Source organism: Pleurodeles waltl, chromosome 11 (assembly GCF_031143425.1).
Source record: "Pleurodeles waltl isolate 20211129_DDA chromosome 11, aPleWal1.hap1.20221129, whole genome shotgun sequence".
NCBI lineage: Eukaryota > Metazoa > Chordata > Amphibia > Caudata > Salamandridae > Pleurodeles > Pleurodeles waltl.
Window position 1 is genome coordinate 17,265,077 of NC_090450.1, and position 20,403 is coordinate 17,285,479.

The 20,403-nt window shown below is 39.5% G+C and overlaps 1 protein-coding gene across 5 annotated transcripts in view; it reads left to right on the forward strand.

Moving 5' to 3' along the window:
• Positions 1–2,270: 2,270 nt before the first annotated feature.
• The window catches only part of LOC138265246 (mucin-4-like), a 422,755-nt gene continuing 404,622 nt past the window's right edge, over positions 2,271–20,403 (forward strand). For all 5 annotated transcript variants that reach the window (XM_069212831.1, XM_069212835.1, XM_069212833.1 and 2 more), the window contains exons 1-10: positions 2,271–2,304; positions 3,159–3,236; positions 3,622–3,699; positions 4,322–4,369; positions 5,196–5,270; positions 8,625–8,702; positions 9,086–9,157; positions 9,598–9,669; positions 10,035–10,088; positions 10,471–10,518. In XM_069212831.1, coding sequence (XP_069068932.1) covers positions 3,197–3,236; positions 3,622–3,699; positions 4,322–4,369; positions 5,196–5,270; positions 8,625–8,702; positions 9,086–9,157; positions 9,598–9,669; positions 10,035–10,088; positions 10,471–10,518 — 565 coding nt within the window. In that variant the 5' untranslated portion in view covers positions 2,271–2,304; positions 3,159–3,196. The remainder of the gene's footprint in view (positions 2,305–3,158; positions 3,237–3,621; positions 3,700–4,321; positions 4,370–5,195; positions 5,271–8,624; positions 8,703–9,085; positions 9,158–9,597; positions 9,670–10,034; positions 10,089–10,470; positions 10,519–20,403) is intronic.

The following is a 20,403-nucleotide window of genomic DNA, read 5'->3' on the forward strand; positions in this document are numbered from 1 at the left end:
GCTGCACTTGTAATATGATTGATCGGATATGTGTAATGTTTTAGGAGACTGTGAACCAAACGTTAATGATGCCCTACACAATGAATGTAGTGCATTGTTTGATAGGATTCAAAGTCACAAGCATAGTGCATCTCCTATCCACCTTAGTATGCATGCATTGTAGCCTGCTGCACTTGTAATATGATTGATGGGATACGTGTAATATTTTAGGAGACTGTGCACCAAACATTAATGATGCCCTAGACACTGAATGTTGTGTATTGTGTGATAGGCTTCACAGTCACAAGCATAGTGCATCTCCTGTCCACCTTAGCATGCATGAATTGTAGCCTGCTGCACTTGTAATATGATGGATGGGATACCTGTAATTTTTTAAGGAATACCCTGTGAAGCATAGCCTAAATAAGAATCAATGTCTTGAAAATCATGCAATATTAATTCCCTCTTTGAATATTTGCCAACAGTTTAGACTGACTGATGATACTTATGTTTTAAATCTGTTCTTTTGACAGTAGAAACAGCAGCAGAAACAACGTTTACATCAACTTTGACTACAGAAGGTAAAGTCAGGCAAACTTTAATTAAAGCTTCCAATTTCTCTCCAAGTATATTTTTCTAACACTGCTACTAAGGTTGACTCTCAAATGAATTATTTTTTAATGATTTTTTAATGTCTTTTTTTTCTTTCTTTATTATTGTTTACAATCATCATCTAATCCTCCATTCTGTCTCTATTTATCTTTACTTTCATTCTGCAGTATTTTGTTCCCTTTTTATCACTACATTTCTTTTATATTTAATGTCATGACACGTCAAAGTATATAGATATGCTGTCTGTTAGCCACTTGAAATGTTAACAGTAAATTCAACTTTATTATATTTAGTTTTATCATTTTACAAAATTAATTATTTCCATTTTTTCTCTTGTAATAAGAAACATCCACAGAACCTATCTCTACATCATCTATCACTATGGAAAATGACAGTACAAGCGAACCAATTTCGTCGCTAGGTAAATAATAAAATGTTGAGTTTACATTCCTCTTTTCTGGCAGGTACAAAGCCTGATTTGAAAAAACAAGTCACACGTACTTTTTGCCTTCCTTTGTATTTTTTATTTCCTGCTTCTCCACTTGAAATCCATAATGGAATGTTTACGTACATCCTTCAATCATCTATTTCTCCTTTGTATATCTCACTCTATTAGTACATAGTTTGCATGGCAAACTACATATACTTTTAAAATAAAGTTTTTGCATAAATTTAATGACACATGTCTTTTACTGGAAATAGCATCTTGAGCCGTTTATCTATTACTTTATATTTAGTTGCTATTGAAATCAATTACAGCAGACTGATTTATATGTCATCATACTGTCTTTTATTTCCTTTGCTGCAACATGAAACCACAACTAAACTTCCATCTACAGCTCCCATCATTGTGACATCAGAAAGTACAAGCTTGCCAAGTTCAACTACAGGTAATATCTTTAGACCACTCTAACGTTTTCCTGCTCTTATGAAGACAGACTTGCAAACACTGTTTTTTTTTTAATTATACTTCTTGAAACATTCTTTTTCTACTTTCATTCAATAGTTTATTTCCTTTTAAGTCAATTTTTTTCATCTCTGCATCACCTTTTCTTCTACCAAAATGTGTTTAATATTAAAATATCATAACTACAGGCTTTGTTTTGACTTTGGGAGGCAGAGACTGTGCCACAAATGTTGCAGACATCGCCCCAGTAGTAAAGGGAAGTGGCATGGCTATATTGAACTTTGACTGCCACATTTCAGACAGGAGACTGTGCCCCAAACATTAATGATGCCCTACACACTGAATGTGGTGTATTCTGTGATAGGATACACAGTCACAAGCATAGTGCATCTCCTATCCACCTTAGTGTGCATGCATTGTAGCCTGCTGCACTTGTAATATGATTGATCGGATACGTGTAATGTTTTAGGAGACTGTGAACCAAACGTTAATGATGCCCTACACAATGAATGTAGTGCATTGTTTGATAGGATTCAAAGTCACAAGCATAGTGCATCTCCTGTCCACCTTAGCATGCATGCATTGTAGCCTGCTGCACTTGTAATATGATGGATGGGATACCTGTAATGTTTTAAGGAATACCCTGTGAAGCATAGCCTACATAACAATCAATGAGTTGTAAATCATGCATGTTAATCGCCTCTTTGAATATTTTCCAACTATTTAGGCTGACTGATGATATTTATGTTTTAAATCTGTTCTTTTGACAGTAGAAACAACACTTACATCAACTTTGACTCCAGAAGGTAAAATAACTCAAGCTCTAATTAAAGCTACCCATTTTTCTCCAGAAATGTTTTTTTTATCACTGCTACTAAGGTTGACTCTCAAATGAATTATTTTTCAATGCGTTTCTTCATGTCTTTCATTTTTTCTTTATTTCTGTTGACATCCATCATCTAACCCTCCATCCTTTCTCTATTTGTTTTATTTTTTTTATAACCACTTATTATTATTTTTTTTTAAAGGCACAGGTAAAATATACAGGTAACTTACAAACCTTGGTCTATTTGACACCGACTGGACAGTTAATTCTGGTCTAACATTTATGTGTTCGAGATATCTAAGAAGATCCGAAGTACTATAATTTGGCAGTACAGAGAGAGAGGAAAGAGGAGCATGTGTATACACTTTGTCTGTGCCCCTTTAGCTTAGCAATCCCCCCCATTTCCCCCATATTTTCTCATATTTGTGGGGACATCCCCTTGATTCATACACCAATTTTTCTTGGGCTGCACACCAGTCCACCCCCGTCTCCATTTCTGAAGGGAGGGACCCGTGGCGGTTTTCCAAGCGGCCGCAATGTCTCTCTTGGCCACTATATTCGCTGTTCCGACCAACGTCTTATCTGCTCTAGATCCCTCCATGTCATTCATCACATCCAGTACATCCTTTCTCTATTTGTCATTATTTTCATTCAGCATTGTTTTGTTCCTTCTTTATCCCTATATATCTTTTATATATCATTTTATGACATATCAAACTATTTAGATATACTGTTTGTTAGCCACTGGAAATTTTAACACTAAATTCAACTTTACTATACTTACTTTGATCATTTCACAATATTAATTATTTCTATTTCTTCTCTTGTAATAAGAAACATTCCCAGAACCTAGTTCTACATCATTTACCAGAATGGAACCTGACAGTACAAGCAAAGCAATTTCGTCAATAGGTAAAAAAAAGAATATATTTAGTTTACATTTCCACTTTCTCGCAGTTACAGAGCCTGACTCAAAAAACAGGTCACTTAAACTGTTTTGCCTTTCTTTCTTTTTCTACTTTCTTTCTTCTCCACTTACAATTCATAAATGAAATGTTTACTTATATCCTTCAATCATCTCTTTCTACTTTATATATCTCGTTCTATTAGTACATAGTTTGTGTCTCAAACTACATATACATTTTAAACAGAGTATGTGCAAAAATTCCATGTCACAGGAAAAGGCATCTTGAGCCGTTTACCTACTATACAATATCTAGCTATGGTTGAAATTAATGATAGCATATTGATTTATTTAAGTTATTGTACTGTCCTTTATTTGCTTTGTTGCAACAAGAAACCACAACAGAATCTCCAACTACATCTCCCATCATTGAGACATCAGAAAGTACGAGCTTGCCAAGTTCAACTATAGGTAATATGTTTAGACTATTGTAACCTTTTCTTGCTCTTAAGAAACTGTTTTTTTATCATGTTTCTTGAGTGATTCTTTTCTACTTTCTTTTTAACAGTTTCTTTTCCTTTTATGTAAATTTCTTTATTTGTGCATCACCCTTCCTTGCACCAACAAGCTTTTAATATTAAAATATTAAAACTACAGGCCTTATTTAGAGTTTGGCAGACAGGGACTGTGCCACAAATGTTTCAGATGTACAATCAGTAATATTGGAAGTGCCATGGGTATATTGAACTTCAAGTATAGCAAACAAAATATCCGCCACCTTTCAGATGGAAGACATAGTACACCAAACATTAATGATGCCCTACACAGCTAATGTAGAGTTTTGAATAGGAGCATCCGCAGTCACAAGCATAGTAGGTCTCCTATCCACCTTAGCATGAGTGCATTATATTAAACTGAATTGTTACACAGTGGATGGGATATCTGTAACATTTTAAAGAGTACCCTCCCAACCAAAGTCTAAATGAGAAACCTTATTTTGAAAATAACGCAATAGCAATGGCCTGTTTTAATATTTTCTCAACAAGTTGAACTGACTGCTGATATTTATGTTTTTAATCTGTTCCTTTGACAGTAGAAACAGCAACAAAAACTATTTCCATATCAACCGTGACTCCAGAAGGTACTATCAGATAAACCTAATGTAAAGCAACACATTTTTGTACGAAATTATTTTTTTCTCACTGCTACTGTTGACTCTCAAATGAAGGTTTTTTAACACCTTAGTTGTTTCTTTAATTTTGTCTTGAATTTTGTTTCCATGCAACATCTCATTCTCCATCCTTTGTTTATTCATCATTTCTTTCATTCAGCATTCTTTCGTTCCTCCTTCATATCTATATTTCTTTCATATTTAATTGTTCAACACTTCAAATTAGTTAGATTTAGTATTTTAGTACTGTTAATTTTCACAGTAAATTTAACTTTACAATATTTATTTGTTATCATTTTACAACATTACTTATTTCTATTTGTTCTCTTGTAATAAGAAATGTTCACAGAAATTACTTCTACATCATCTACCAGCATGGAATCTGACACTACAAGTGAAGCAACATCGACAATTGTTAAAAAATAATATGTTTAATTTACATTCCCTCTTTCTTGCAGCTATAAAGCCTTACACACAAACATGAGTCACATGTATCATTTTGTCTTTCTTCATTTATTAACTTTCTTTCTTCTCCACTTACATTCTATTATTACTTTACATCTTCCATCATCTCGTTCTCCTTTCTATTTCATTCTATTAGTAAATACCTTACATCTCAAACTACACATACAAGTTAAACAGAGTTGGTACATAAATTTCATGTTATATAATTATTATTGGAGAAGCATCTTGACCCGTTCATCCATTATATAATATCCAGGTATGGCTGACATCACTGATAGCATATTGTTTTATATAGATTATCATACTGTTTTATTTGTTTTGCTGCAAAAAGAAACAACACAACTTCCTTCTACATCTACCATCATTGTGATATCAGAAAGTAAAAGCTTTCCAAATTCAACTACAGGTAATATGCTTAGCCTACTGTAATCTTTTCTTGCTCTTATGAAGATTGACTTGCAAACACTGTTGTTTTATTCTATTTCTTGAGGCATTATTTTCTTACTATCTTTTAATAGTTTTTCCTTTATTTTCAATTTCTTTATTTCTGCATCACCTTTCCTTCTACCAGCAAGCGTTTACTATAAATATATTAAAACTACAGGCCTTATTTAGAGTTTGGCAGGCACTGTCACAAATGTTGCAGAAGTCCCAACAACAATATTACAAGTGCAATGGATATATTGTGCTTTTCGCATGGCAGACAAAATAGCCAGCATCTTTCGGATGGAAGACACAGTCCACCAAACTCTAATAATGCCATACAGACTTAAAGTTTTGTGTAATAAGATACTAAGTCATAAGCATGGTGTATCTCCTGTTCTCCTTAGTATGAGTGTAATAAAGCCTACTGCACTTGTAATAAGGTCGATGGGATACTTATAACATTTTAAGGAGTGCCCTGTCAATGACCAATAGCCTTGAAAGTAATGCTAAAGTTATTGCTGGTTCTAATATTTCCTGAACAGTTTAGACTGTGTCATGATATTTATGTTTTTAATTGATACTCTTGACAGTAGATACTGCAACAGAAATTATTTCTACATCTACTGTGGCTCCAGAAAGTGTTGGAAAATGGGTAATTGGTAGGGGCAGTTAAGTACCTACACTTAGCAATAGGCCACTAACCTCCACTTAGGTCCAGTTAGGTCTCAGTAAATTAAACCCAGCTCAACCCTTGGTAGCTTGGCAACGAGCGACAAGGCTTAACTTAGGAGACAGAGTGTAAAGCATTGAAATATCACAAGACAGTAATTAAATAAAACACAGGAAACAGTTTAAAAATCCAAAACCAATTTATCAAAATAGATTATATTTTTATCTTTAAAATGACACCAAAATGAATAAAATCGGATAAGGGGAACCGGAGATATGATTTTTTAAATAATTATTGTTTTTTTAGCGCCTAGAAACAAAAAGCGCCAATCGGGTCATCTGGTTGCACCTCGACCGGGGCAAAGTCAAAGATTAAGGCCGACCGCGATGGAGACCGGCTCGGCTACATGCCGCAGGAGACCTCGGTCAAAAGTTTACCTTCGCACTGCCAGTCCAATCCGACCTGCTGGAACCCTTCTACGGATACGTGTCGCGGGAATCCTCGGTGGAGATTTTTACCTTCGGACTTACTCCGTTTTTTCGAGGTGAAAATCCTTTGACAGGGGTAAACCTGGATCTTGATCCGACGTCCTTGGAGCCCTCCTCGGATATGCTGGCTGGGAGGTCCCGGTAAACTTTGTACGTTCGGACTTAGTCTCTTTTTTGGAGATCTTCTTCACCGGGACGAACCGAAAATCAGGCCGGGTCGCGGTTGAGGCAAGCCGGCTAAGTTGCCATGGCAGGTCGGTCCCTCTAAGGAGCTTTTTTTTTCAAAAGTACTCCAAACTTCTCCAAACTTTTTGGTCTTCTCCCAGATGTTCTTTTAAGGTTTCTTTGGGGTCCACAGTTCACCACAAGGGTCCACAAGCTCTGAGATGATCCTTGGGGGTGTGGACTACAACTCCCAGAATGCACCTGCCACAAACTTCTTTTTAGCCACTGGGCAGTGGTCAGCTGTTTGATTTCTGCAGGAGTTGGTGCAGGGGACTCTAGTTAGCAATTTTTCACCTATAGCAAACAGGGAGTCCCTCCTTGAACCAGTTGAAGCCAGGAAAAGTCCTTCTTGTGGTGAAGCCCAAGTGTGCAGCTGGTGCAGTCCAGGTGCAGGCCAGGGGTCCAGCAGGGCAGTCCTTCTTCCTCTGTGGTTCTTCCTTGTTGGAATCTGATGGGGATCTGAGGTGTGGGTGCAGGTCTGCCAGTTTTATCCTTGTTCCTTGGTGAAAAAAAGGGGGGTCCTGATTCTACAGTCAGATGCAGGGTCCTTCCTGTGAAGTGTGGCAAAAATCAATCCCAGAAGGCAACATTCTTCAAAAATGCATCATGGCTGAAAATAATTTTTGGAGGTTACATCTGGCTGAGCCCATCCACTGGTGTGGCTAAAAATTATAAACACACCCCTCTCCTGTCCTCTCCTAATCTAATCAAGGGGGCACCTAGTTGTCTGGGGTTGCAGGATGTGGGGGTATTGCTGGGTTGCTGGGTTGCTCCAAATGTCCTTCTCTGCTTTTGAAGACCAGTTTGGCAGCCCTCCCCTTTCCTGCCTCACCATCTGCTGAGGGGAAATTCCCTCCCATAGGCACATCTCTTTGTGTCAAGCCAGGCCATTTCACACCTCATCAAGGCAGCCTAGTCAGGCTGCCAGAGGCTGGCCAATCAGAGCACAGCAGCAAAAACAATGCAGGGCTGAAATTGGCAACTTTTCAGGTAAAGTTTAAAACTCTTTATCTGAACAAGTTATATTAACTCCAACAACTATCTGTATCTGTCATTTAACGGGACTTTAAAAATTAAAATAAAGTCTCCCCATTCTAGCCTATGTAGGCCATTCACTACAATGAGGGAAAAACACATTTGGCTGTCCCTGCTTATAGTTACATGGCACCCAGCCCTAGGAGCACATAGGGCACACCTTAAGGGTGACATATGTAAAAATAAGGTAATTTAAGACTTTGGAACTCCTTTTAATTCCAAAGTTGAATTTGCATATAACTTTAATTTAAAAGCAGCCATCAAGGCAGGCCTGCCTTTAAAATGACACTGGGCACCTCAACAGTGCACCTATGGGTGCACTACCTATGCTGTGGTCCCTAAAGCTACATGCCCTACCATATACTAGGGACTTATAGGTAGGTTAAGTTAGCCAATTATAATTAGCCTAATTTGCATATCCACTTTACACAGAGCACTGGCCCTGGGACTGGTAAGCAGTACCCAGGGCACAGCCAAGAGTCAGTAACCACCAGTACCTGTCCAAAAAGTGTGGGGGTGACCAGGGCAAAAAGGAGGACTTTCATACAGAAAGTAAAAGCAAACTTTATTTAAAGTTACTCACGTTTGTACAAAATTCTTCTTTCTTACTGCTTCTAGGTTTAACTCTTAATTGAAGTATGTTGCAATCCCTTTGTTTGTGTCTCACATTTTGTCTTTATTTTTGTTTCCATCCATCATCTAATCCTTTATCCTTTGTCTATTTATCACTAGCTTCATTTATCATTCCTTCGTTCCGGTTTTAAACCTATATTTCTTTTATATGATATTTTTTGAAATGTCAAAATATTTAGTTATACAGACCGCTAGCGACTGTAAATTTTAACACTCAATTAAACTTTATTATATTTTTATCATTTTACAATACTAATTATTTGTCTTTGTCCTTTTTAATAAGAAACGTTCAGAGAACCTACCTATACATCATCTACTAGTATGGAATCTGACAGTATAAGCAAAGCAATTTCAGCAACAGGTAAACAACAATATGTTTAGGTTAAAATTCCCTCTTTCTCGCTGTTACAGAGCCTAACTTGAAAACACGGTGACATATAATGCTTTGCCTTTCTTTCCTCCTTTTTAAATTTTGTTTCCTCCACTTACATCCCATAAATGGAATGTTTATATACATCCTTCAATCATCTCTTTCTCCTTTATTTATCTCATTCTATTAGTACACACTTTGTATCGCAAACTTTAAGACAGGGTGCATAAATTCCATGTCACACTTGTATTATTGGAGATAGGATCTTGAGTCTTTAATCTATTATATAATATCTAGGTATGGTTGACATCACTGATAGCATATTGATTTATATAATTAATCATAATGTCCTTTATTTGTACTGCTGCAACAAGACACAACGGATCCTCCTATATCTACCATCATAGTGATTTCTGGAAGTACAAGCTTGCCAAGTTTAACTACAGGTAATTTGTTTAGGCTACCACAACCTTTTTTCTCTTATGAAGACTTACTTGCAAACGTTTGTTTTACCATATTTCTTGAGGCATTCTTCCTTACTTTCTTTTTAATACTTCTTTTCTTTCATGTCAATATCTTAATTTCTGAATGACCTTTCCTTCTACCAAGAAGAGTTTAATATCAAAATATAAAAACTAAGGCCTTATTGGAATGCAGGCATTTATTTTGCCACAAATTTTACATATGTCCTATCAACAATAAAACAAGTGCCATATCACAAACTAGATATACATCTGAAAAGGAGTTGTTGCATGAATTTCACATCACTGGTTTATAAAGAGCCATTCGTCTATTACCTAGTTCACTAGTTATTATTAATACCACTGTCAGCATTTAGATTTACATGATTTACACTATTGTCCTTTGTTTCTTCTGCTACAACAAGAATCCAAACTTCCTTCTACATCAACCATCACTGGAAAATCAGAAAGTACACACATGCAAAGTTCAACTACAGGTAATCTGTTTCACTAACTGTCATGTCATCTTGCTGGTATGAAGCAAAAACTGCTATTTAATCACATTTCTTGAGGCATTCTTTTCATTGTAATGTTTCCTTGTTTTCTGTCAATTTCTTTATTTCCTGATCACCTTTATTTCTACTAACAAGTGTTTAATATTAAAATAATTATACTAAGGGCCTTATTCAGAGTTTGGCAGACATGGGCTGAGCAACAAATGTAACGTATGTCCCTCGACAATATTAGAAGTGCCTTGACTTTAATGCGCTTGTGTTAAGGCAGACGAACGATCTGCACATTTATGATGGTAGATTCAATCCACACAAATCTTATAATGCCCCTCATTCTCTTATGTTGACAGGAGAAACAGCAACAGAAAGGATTTCTCTATCATCCTCAACCAAAGCACCTGAAGGTAGAAGCAGAAAAACTTCAATGAAAGCTACTCACTTTAGTATAGAATTCTTCTTTGTCACTCCTACTAAAATGGCAGGTTTTCTTAACACCTTTGTAGCGTTCATTTTGTATTTTTTTTTTTTGCTTCCATCCATCATCTAATCCTTCATCCTTTGGTCAATTCATCAGTACTTTAATTCATCATTCTCATCTCCTTATGAATAACTATATGTCTTTTATATTTCATTTTGTGACACATCACAGTATTTAGATGTACAGTCTGTTAGCCAACATAAACTTTAACCGTACATTCAACATTAGTGCATTGATTTTGATCATTCCCACAATATTAATAATTTCTATTTGTTTTCTTGCAACACAAACAAAACCTACTTCTACAGCATCTACCAGAATTAAATCTGAACATACCAGCATAGCAGTTACAACAGGTAAATTATACTCTGTTTAGTTCACTATTGTTTCCCGCAATTACAAAGAAAGTTTTGTTCTGTCTTTTATTTTACTTTCTTTCCTCTACTCTTCCATTTCATACATGGTATGTTTATGTGCATCTGTGAATCATGTCTTTCTCCTTTATATATCCAATGTTATGGGTACATAGTATACATATCAAACTACATACACGCACCAGTAAGAAATTGAGTTACTGGTTGAGGTGCGAAACGCTACTCAGCAGCAACCACAATCCTTGTCAGGTTGAGGCACAAGCAGACCCAAACTTTACCTGTGCTCAACTCTCTGGTAGCTTGGCACAGAGCAGCAAGGCTTAACTTAGAGGCAATTTATAAAGTATGAGAAACACATCAAACAGTAATAAAATTAAAACATTGCACAAAAAGTATCCCATACCAGGTTAGAATAACATCATTGATTTTAATAAATAAGACCAAAACAACAAAAATCCAATGAGTAAAAACGGAGATATGCTATTTTAAAGATTTAAGTTAAAAAAGAGCCAAATAGTACAAAGAACCAACTGTAGGTATCTGGTTGCACAAAATTGGGACAAGGTCACAAGTTCAGGCCGACTGCAATGGAGCGCCTGTCAACTATAGAGACCCAGTTAGGCCCACTGAACAAGAGTATCTTAACACCTGATTTTGGAGCCCTGTGTCGAGAATGCAAGGACCTGTGTCATCATCAAGGAGTCTGTCAATAAAGGCTAGAGATGCAAAGTCCAGCTTTGTTGATGTGCCATGCAGCAGCAGTATCAATGGAGCTACGAGGCTGCAAAATGAAGTCCTTGCATCAAGAAAATCCATGCAGCAGGGGTGATGCATCAATTTTGTTTGTGGTTGCACCGAGCAGCAGAGGAGATGTGTCTATTCTGGTGATCCACATGGCAGAGCACCTTCAGGCCCACTTCAGGCACACAAATGGAACCTACTTCTACAGCATCTACTAGTATGGAATATGAAAATTCAAGCAAACAATTTCGACAAGAAGTAAATAATAATTCATTTTGTTTACAATCCTCTTTTCTCAGTTAAAGGCCTATGTTTCAACCACATGTCATATATAAAGTTTTGTTTGTCTTTCATTCTTTCTTTCCTCTCCATTTAAATTCTGTATAGGGTCGTTTTACTTAGACCTTTCATCATCTTTCTCCTTTCTATATCTCATTATATTAATACATACTTTACATCTCAAACTACATACACATTTGCCAACAATTTGGTTCATACATTTCATACCATTTGGTTATGTTTGGAAACAGCATTTTGTGTCATTTGTCTATTACCTAAAATACTAGGTATCAATGATGCCAAAGTTAGGATATTGATTTATTTAAGTTTCAACACTATCTTTTATTTGTTTTCACTGCAACAAGAAACAACAACAAAACCTCTTTCTACATCAATCATCATTTAAGCGCCAACAGTGGGTGGCAACTGGGGGTAACAGGTCACGCTGGACTGGGACAAAATCAAAAGTTCAGGCTCACCCCAATGGAGCGTGTGCCTGGCACCAGACAATGACTGGCCCTCTGAGAGTTGTATTTTATGTCCTTGGTGTGAGGACTGCACAGCGTAGCTTTGCAAGGCTTCACATTACTCAGTGTCTGTTCCAAAAAGGATTTCATCTGTGTGGCGAGACAGTTTCTTACTTTGCACCTTTCAGCATTGGTTCTAATAAAGCTTTCAGCTATGCTGCGAGGCTTTGAGTCACTCACCATCGGTTCCAATGAAGCTTTCAGCAGTGTGAAGAGGCTTTGCGGGGCTTTGCATCAGGCAATGTCAACTCTGATTAAAGTTTAAGCTGTGCAGTTTGGTTTTGCGTTGCTTCGCACAAGTCTTGAGGAAACCTTCAGTTAGGTAAGGAGGAATTCCCTCTGATGCGAGCCAAGAGTCCAGAACCTGATGAGGCACTTCTTGAGGATCAGAGACTCACTTCAGCAGAGGTCAGCAACAGGCCCAGGTGGATCCAGTTGCAGGTTTAGGCAGATCCAAGTGCGGCACGCCAGTTAGGCAGGTGGGTGGATGTACAATATTTATATGTGGTTCCAAAATTTGTGTGAGGGACACCCTGTCCTACCCCAAAATCTTGTTCTGGAAACATCTTCCCTTTCACTGCCAAGGCTTCAAACTGTCTAGAGGTGACAAAAAGCAGGCCGGCCTGGAGGGAAGAGTGAGTGAGTGAGTGAGTGAGAGTGTGTGTGTGTGTGTGTGTGTGTGTGTGTGTGTGTATGTGTGTGTACACACACATGAGGCAGAGCCCTCTGAAAGTCAAGTGGGGCTGAGTGCAGCTCCTCCTATTCTTCCTATCAGGATTTCCATCCAGCCTTCTGTTTTTAAGTGTCTGAAAAGAAAAAACTAATGCCAACAACAGAGCCATTGACAGTCATATGACCCAGGACCCTGGCAGAAGGCACAAATGATGAGCACAAGAAACACAACTTGCAAAAAGTGGCATTTTTAGAATTGTGACTTAAAATCCAACTTTGCCATTACAATTAATCTGATCCTAATCTAAGTTTTTATTAAATAACACTTGTCCCAATCTATGGCTGTCACTTATTACATGTGATGTAACCCAGTGTTAATCAATGGTAGAGATAGACCTTGCAACACTGAAAAAACATCTTTCGGAGTTTTTCACTGGTAGGACATGTAGAAATTAAACCCAAACGTCCTACTTTTTAAATACAATACACCATGCCCTTACGAGCCATTAGGGTCTATTCTATAGGTGGCTTATAAGTACTAAAAATGAAGGTTTGGGCCTAATAGAAGGTTTATTTTGATAGGTTAGAATAGCAGTTTAAAACTACACTACAGGCTTCAGTGGCAGATCTCAGAAATGTTTTAAAAGGCTCCTTTATTGGCAGCACAATGATTGATGCAGTCCTAAAAGTAGAATTTTATTTCCAGGACCTGGGTGTAGGTAGTAACATTTTCCAGGGGCTTACACGTATATTAAATGTACCAATTAAATGTAGTATAGCTTTGTCATGTGTAAAGGAGAGCACAAGCATGTATCACTGATTAGAAGTGGTAAAGTGCATAGAAACCTAATGCCAACAAATACAAAGTCAGCAAAACAGGTTGGGTAAAGATAGAAAGTTTGGAGGACTACCACTCGTAGGATCAGGTCCAACAAGTGTCCACCCCCCAAGTGGAAAGCAGGGAGAACTACCCACTGTCATGGGAGTCCTCCTTAGATATGGCGGAAGAATCTGGAGACACCATAAGCAATGGTGTGGTCAGTTCCAGAGAGATGTAGGGAGAGGGAGTACCTCAACAGCTTTGGATTCCTACCCCTCATCTGCATTAAACATCTGGGAGGTCTCTGGTCTGTCTGAACCTGCACTTGAGTACCAAACAATTATGGTCTCAACTTCTTCAGTGCCCTGACCACTGTAGGAGGCTGGCCTTGTATGTAGTGTGCAAAGCTAGGCACACTGTGCAGGAGGTCTAGACAACCACATGTTGGTTTACAGAGGTAAAAACTAGACCACCTAATGCTCTAATTGTTACGGTAGCTTCGTCAAGCAATTAGGCAAATCTTGAAGAAGTTCAAAACATTTGTTGTACTCACAGAATCAATAAATCGAGGCACACACTCAAGGGAATAACTCGAGACCAATTTACAAACATACTTCAGATTTTTATGACATTTTTAAGACCAAGATCATCAAAACTGATTAAGTATTTTTTAAGTTTTGAATTTTAAATTTTTTAATAAAGTTAGTTATTTGGTGCATAATTACGCACCATAGGAATCAATGCAAGAATACTTAGAAAATTCACAGTAAATCAGGCAATGCGGTTACCAATGTTTCATTTTGCAGGTAGGCTGAGGTCATTGTTGGGTACCCTGGACCAGCTGGAGGAGTTCGGGCATCTCCTGGTTCCAGCTGGAGCAGCTGCAGAAAGCCAATCGAGCTGGTGCCAGGCCGCTGTGGGGAGCACTTGGAAAAGCACTGCACAGATGGACTTAAAAGTAAGTCTGGTGGGTCTCCTTGGAGTGTCGAGTTTGCAAGGGGAGAGGGACCCTTAGTGCACAGCTGGATTGTCGGTGCAGGGTAGCCGGGTACAGAGCAAATCGGTGAGCCAGGAGCTGTGCGCAAAAGTGCCTTTGTGAGCAGGAAGCAGGTTACTTTGAAGGTCACTTGCAAGTCAGCAGGGGCACTCTGGTGAGAGGTCTGGGGGATCCTGAAGTCCCTTGAATGAGGCTTCCTCCTAGTCCTTTTTTGCAGTCCGGAATAGACTGTCCTTCTGGGTGTCCATCGTGAGGTGACCTGTAACTGGGGCTATTGCATGGTCTGGCCACTGGAAGTTACAGTGCCACCAATCTTGCCACATTGATTTGTCCTCATGGTTTGATGGGTGAAATTTGGTATGGCTGTGGCGTCTGGTTCCTTGGTCAGCAGCCAGTCAGTAAAGTGGTCTTTGGTTCCATGGGGATCAAGAGTGATGCCTTCACTCTGGAGGGAGATCTTTGGTGATTTTGAAAGAGTGGAGGTCTTCTGGGGATTTGATGAGTCTACCCAACATCTGAGCAACCAGTCAGCGGCGACTGTTGAGTCCTGGGAGTAGCAGACAGGGTTTGGCGCCTTTTCTTGGTACAGCAGAACTTCAGTTCTTGACCCATGGGTCTTCTTTGTTGCTGGTTTTCTTTTGTCCATGGAATCGGTTTTCTTGGTCTAGGAATGCCCACTAAATACCGTATTTAGGGGGTGTTTCAGGGGAAATCTAGTAGTGACCAATGGGTCACCTTAGGTGGCTACACCCACTAATTGAACACTTACTGTGGGAAGAGGTCACTGCCCTAAACCTGATTGGCTATTTTCCTTCCATGCAAGATGGTGGAAAATGAAATGGAGAGGTCACCTCGCATGTAACACCTTAGGGGTGGTGCAAGTAGGGGCTGACCACTCCTCCTGTCCTTTGTCTGGTTTCACACCTTTGTTGCAAACAAAAGTGGGGATATGTAAAGTAGGAGGACATCTACTGCTAGCAGTAGGCTTGGGGGGTCAAGTTTCAAGGGTAATAAGCCCTTTGAAGCTCTTAGACATGGCTGTGCATAATACTGGGGGAGGTGGAGTAGCACTTTTGCACAGGATGGGCTTTGTTCTCTGGCTCCAGAGAGCAATGCCCCCACCCGTGGTCCAGGTCGCCTCTCTAAGGTGACCCCTGGCTACATTTAGAAATAAATCCAATACTGGTACCAGTTTGATTTATCATTCTGAGTTGTTTGATACCAAATAACCCAGGGTTCAGAGTAGCCATCATGTAGCTGGGAAACTTATACTGACCAGTGTCCAACACATACATTTAAAATAGCTGCTCTGTTCGCTTACTAATTTGCAGGTTTGGCCTTACATACAGTATAGTGCACCCTGCCTTAGGGCTAGAAGGCCTGCTACAGCAGTAGCTTACCTATATTCCATATAGTGTATAGTGGACAGGACACACAGGCCATGTCCCATGTTGAGTTTGCATTTCGGAATTGCACCAGGACACTCAGCCTGCAATGGCAGGGGTAGGTGCATCTGGATGCATGGCCCTAGAGGGTTGCACAACCTGTTCTGCTGCCCTCAGGGGCCTACCCTTAGCACCCCAAACCCTGGGTACCTATGTACCTTTTACTAGGGCCTTACAGTGGCAGCTAAATGTGTTGCAAATTGAATCAATACTATTGCAGTTGATAGGGAGAGAATACTGGCACTGGGGACCTGGTTAGCAGGATTCCAGTGCACTGCAGTCCGAGTTGCATCCAGAAACCAGGAAAAAAGTGTGTGGGGGGTGGTACTGCAACAAGGTATCAGTTTCCCACAACCACTGCAAATTCTGCCCTTTCCATTGCACTCCACCTCTGTTCTCTAAGATGTTACCTCCTACTGATGAAGGCGGCAAGTTGGTCTATGCCCTCTACAGAAGCGAAGTTAGGGCTCTTGAGCACTGGTGCTATGCAAGTGGCCTTCTTCAAGGATTCAAAATCACTCTGACATGCCTCTGTCCAAATCACCTTTTTTAGGCTGCTGCTTAACAATGGTGCCTTACCCCTTGATGAATCTCCTTTAATAACCGGTATGACCTATGAAGGCCCTCACATCAGTCTGGGTCTTGGTGGGGGTTCCCATGCCAGGATGGACTGAATTTTTACGTGGCGGACTGTATCTTGCCCCAACAACTTGTTGTCCCAAGTATATCAAATTTCTCTGCCCTATTTGGCACTTAGTGGGGCATTGGAGTGTTCAATGACCCCACGCTCCAGTATCTCAGACACCTATTCCTTGATGTTAGCCCTTATTCTCAGACAGTCTTATAGATATTAGGCTTAAAAGACATGCTGTCCCCAGTGTCAATCGTATGTGTGCACCAAGTGGTGAGCTCTGGGGTCAGTGAGAAGACCAAGGCAAACTGCCCCAGGAAGTGGCAATAGTCTCTCTGTTGCTCAGGAGCCAGGGTAGAGGAGAGGACAACACCTTTCACTGATTGAGCCTGCTCCTTGGAAGTTGGAGAGGTTAACTCACCTCCTCCACCTAATAATCCATCACCAGGAACATGGTTACCTCCGGTCTCTCAAAGTGGAGTTTGAGGGGAATGACATGCAGGACCCTTAAGGAGTTCCTAGGGGTATTGAGATATATCAGGTAGGTCACCCTCAAGCTCCTTCACTGCATCTTAGGGCAGTAAGGGTCCCCCTTGATGTGCCCTTACCTGGGGCACACATAGCATTTGGAGGAAAAACATCCTGAGGATTTCTTCTCAGGAAAACCACTCTTTTCCTGGTGAGGTTGGGACAGGGAATCCTTCCCCTTAGGACACTTTTGGGAGAATTTTGAGAATGATTTATTTTTGTTTTTGCTTCCCTGCTTTTTCTTCTGGTGAGGGTACTGTCTATCCTTTCGGTGATTCCCCCAGGCACCTTCTGGTGAACCTTGGTACTGAGCCTGTGATCAGCCTCCCTGACCAGCTCTCTCAGATGAGTGACCTTGCTATCTACCAGGTGTTGATGTAGCTCTGGAAAACTACTGAAGATGTTCTCTCTTGCAATTAGAATGTTCATCTTATTGTAACGATTCACATTCAAGAAGAAACACAAGACCAATTACAAAATAGCATTGATATTTATATTATTTTAGACAGCAAGATCTTTAGAATTAGGTAAGTATTGTTTGGCATATCAGTTTTTACAATGAGGCAAATATATCACACAAATGTGTTGTAAGACAGAAACATAAACCCCATACAGGTATTTGCAAACATGTTCTGGAGGTCCCTTTTAGGATTTGAGGTGCTAGGGGATGAAGGTCACAAGAACCACCAGGAGTTTGGGTTTAACTGCCCCGGAATGTCCAGGAGCAGAGGTGATGGATGGGTCAGTACCCTTGCGCGTTGCTCCACTGTCGAAGAAGGGGGGTCACCTACGACCATGCAGCAGAGGGGGTCTTGGAGACATATCTGGAAGCTCCCAAAGGGGGCTCAATTTGTGAGGCTTCTAGAAGCAAAGGGGCACAGTCAGTGTTTGTGGATCTGCACCTGGGAGCTCGGACACAGAGGGTTTTGGTCAGCTGTTCCTTGCAGCGCAGCCACTCCCGGTTCTTGGTCAGACCTGTGGAGGGTTGGGCCATTTTTCCAGGCTCCAAAACCTCTTTTTAACCCTGGGCTTTGCACTGTGCTCTAGTATTCACACACACCCACTAAAGTATTCCCAGCATTGCTGCATGGGTTTTCATCTCTACCTCAGCCCATGCTGAGGTCTCCAGATCATTACCTATCAGAAATTGAACTGGAATTTCAGATGACACGACCACTTTCTTCTGGCCAGTAACACCTCCCAATTTTGAGGTTGCCATAGCCAACCCCTTTGATATGTGGCTATTGTCTGCACATGTCCAGATAGCTGGGCCAGACAACCAGGGGAGCTATATCCACCCTACCCTTAGAGATTAAAGTAGCTTCAGTGTGGTCTCTGACCTGGCCAGGGCACTCCAAGGATCCCATTCGGAGACTCACCACCCCAGTAGTAACTGAGGGTGCACTAGAGTGGGCCATTTTGCTACAGGAAGAGGCCCCAGTTCGGTGTCCATTGGCCTTACATTTGAAACAACAAGACTTTTTGGGATCTCCGTTCTTACCCTGGTACCCACGTTTTAATTGGAAAGAGTGTCAGGGCCCACCCTACTGAGAGGATTTTTGTTGGGTTTTTGAAGACTGTTTGGGTTTTCCCCCTTTGTGTCCCACATTTTTCCCGTGGGGGGGATTGGCAACCCCTCTCCTTTGGTCACCCCATCATGGGTCTTTCTGGACACCTTTGTTTTGATCCAGTGGACATCCTTGTTCCCCAATTCTTGAGGAGATTGAAATCCCCGTCCATTACTATTAACACAGTCAAAGGGAGTAAAAGATCATATAGCTCCTGAAGTGGTGATGGCTCTTCTTCAAAGGCTGACTCGCTACACGTGATATAAATAATGTTTGCTATGTCTTTCTTTCAATCTTTCTTTACTTCTACCTTTTTTCATCTCCTCCTCCCTTCTGTCCATGTATTCTTTGCTTTTGTCCATTCATCATCTCATTCTCTCCTCTAAAACTCATAGTATTAGTATATAGATTGCATTGCAAACTGCATACCAATTTGCAATCCAGTCGGTATGTAAACCGCACATCACTGGTTTGCATTTGGAAATAGTACATTGGGCACTAGATTGGTTAGGTAAGAGAGCATTGCTATCACCATTGTGATATTCATTTACTTAATTTACAATATTGTCTTGCATTTGTTCTCCTGTAACAAGTAACAACTATAGAACCTTCTACTGTAGCACCTATAGTTCTGTCATCAGGAGGTGTAAACTTGGCAACTACAATTATGGGCAATCTCTTTATATTATTATCACTTTCTCTATTAGGAAACCTAACTTGCTTAGAAAAACTGTTGTTTTATCATATCTTCTGGCATCCTTTTATTATTTTCTTTTTACATATTGTTTTCTCTTTTTCTATCATATGTTTTATTTCTGTGTCTCATTTCCTTCTACTTACACATCTTTAATATTAGCATATTAAACTAAGTGCCTTATTCAGAGTTGGAAGACATGGATTATGGATTATGCAACAAATATGGCAGATGTCCCATCATCAATATTACAAATACCTAGACTAAAATACACTTGTAATATGGTAGACAAGATATTCTCCACATTTCAGATAGAGTACCATGTCAACTAAACTCTAAATAGGGCCTTGTATATTGCAAATAATGTGGTAGCCATTGCTTGTTTCAATATTTTCTAAACAATTTAGAAAAAATGATGATATTTCTATTCTGAATCTGTTGTCTTGACAGTAGCAACAGCAACCAGTGCCTCATCAACTAAGACTACAAACAGACCTATATCAATTAAAGCTGTCCAGTTTAGTTTACATTTTTTCTTTCTAACTAGTACCTATTTTGACTCTCCAGTGTAGGTTTTCTTAAGAACCTTTATTCGTGTCTTTCATTTTGTTTGTTTGTTTCCTATAATCCTTTAATCCTCCATTCTTCGGTCTATTCTTAATTTCTTTCATCATCCTTTTTTCCTTTTTAATATCATATATTTTCTAATAATTTATTTTGCAAAATTGTAAAGAATTTAAATGTACGGCCTGTTAGCCAATGTAATTGTTAATACTGAAAAAAATAGGCTATTTATTTTTATCATTGTTCAGGGGCGGCTGATGTTCAAGGGCTAAGGGGCTGGCCTTTTCTGGCCTCTCTAGTGAAGCATAAATTTAATTACATGATGAAAGTAAAACATTTTCTGCACAACAATTTCTGAGTGAAAGTTGTGCACTTTGAAAAGCCCCACTGCGCCTGTATGT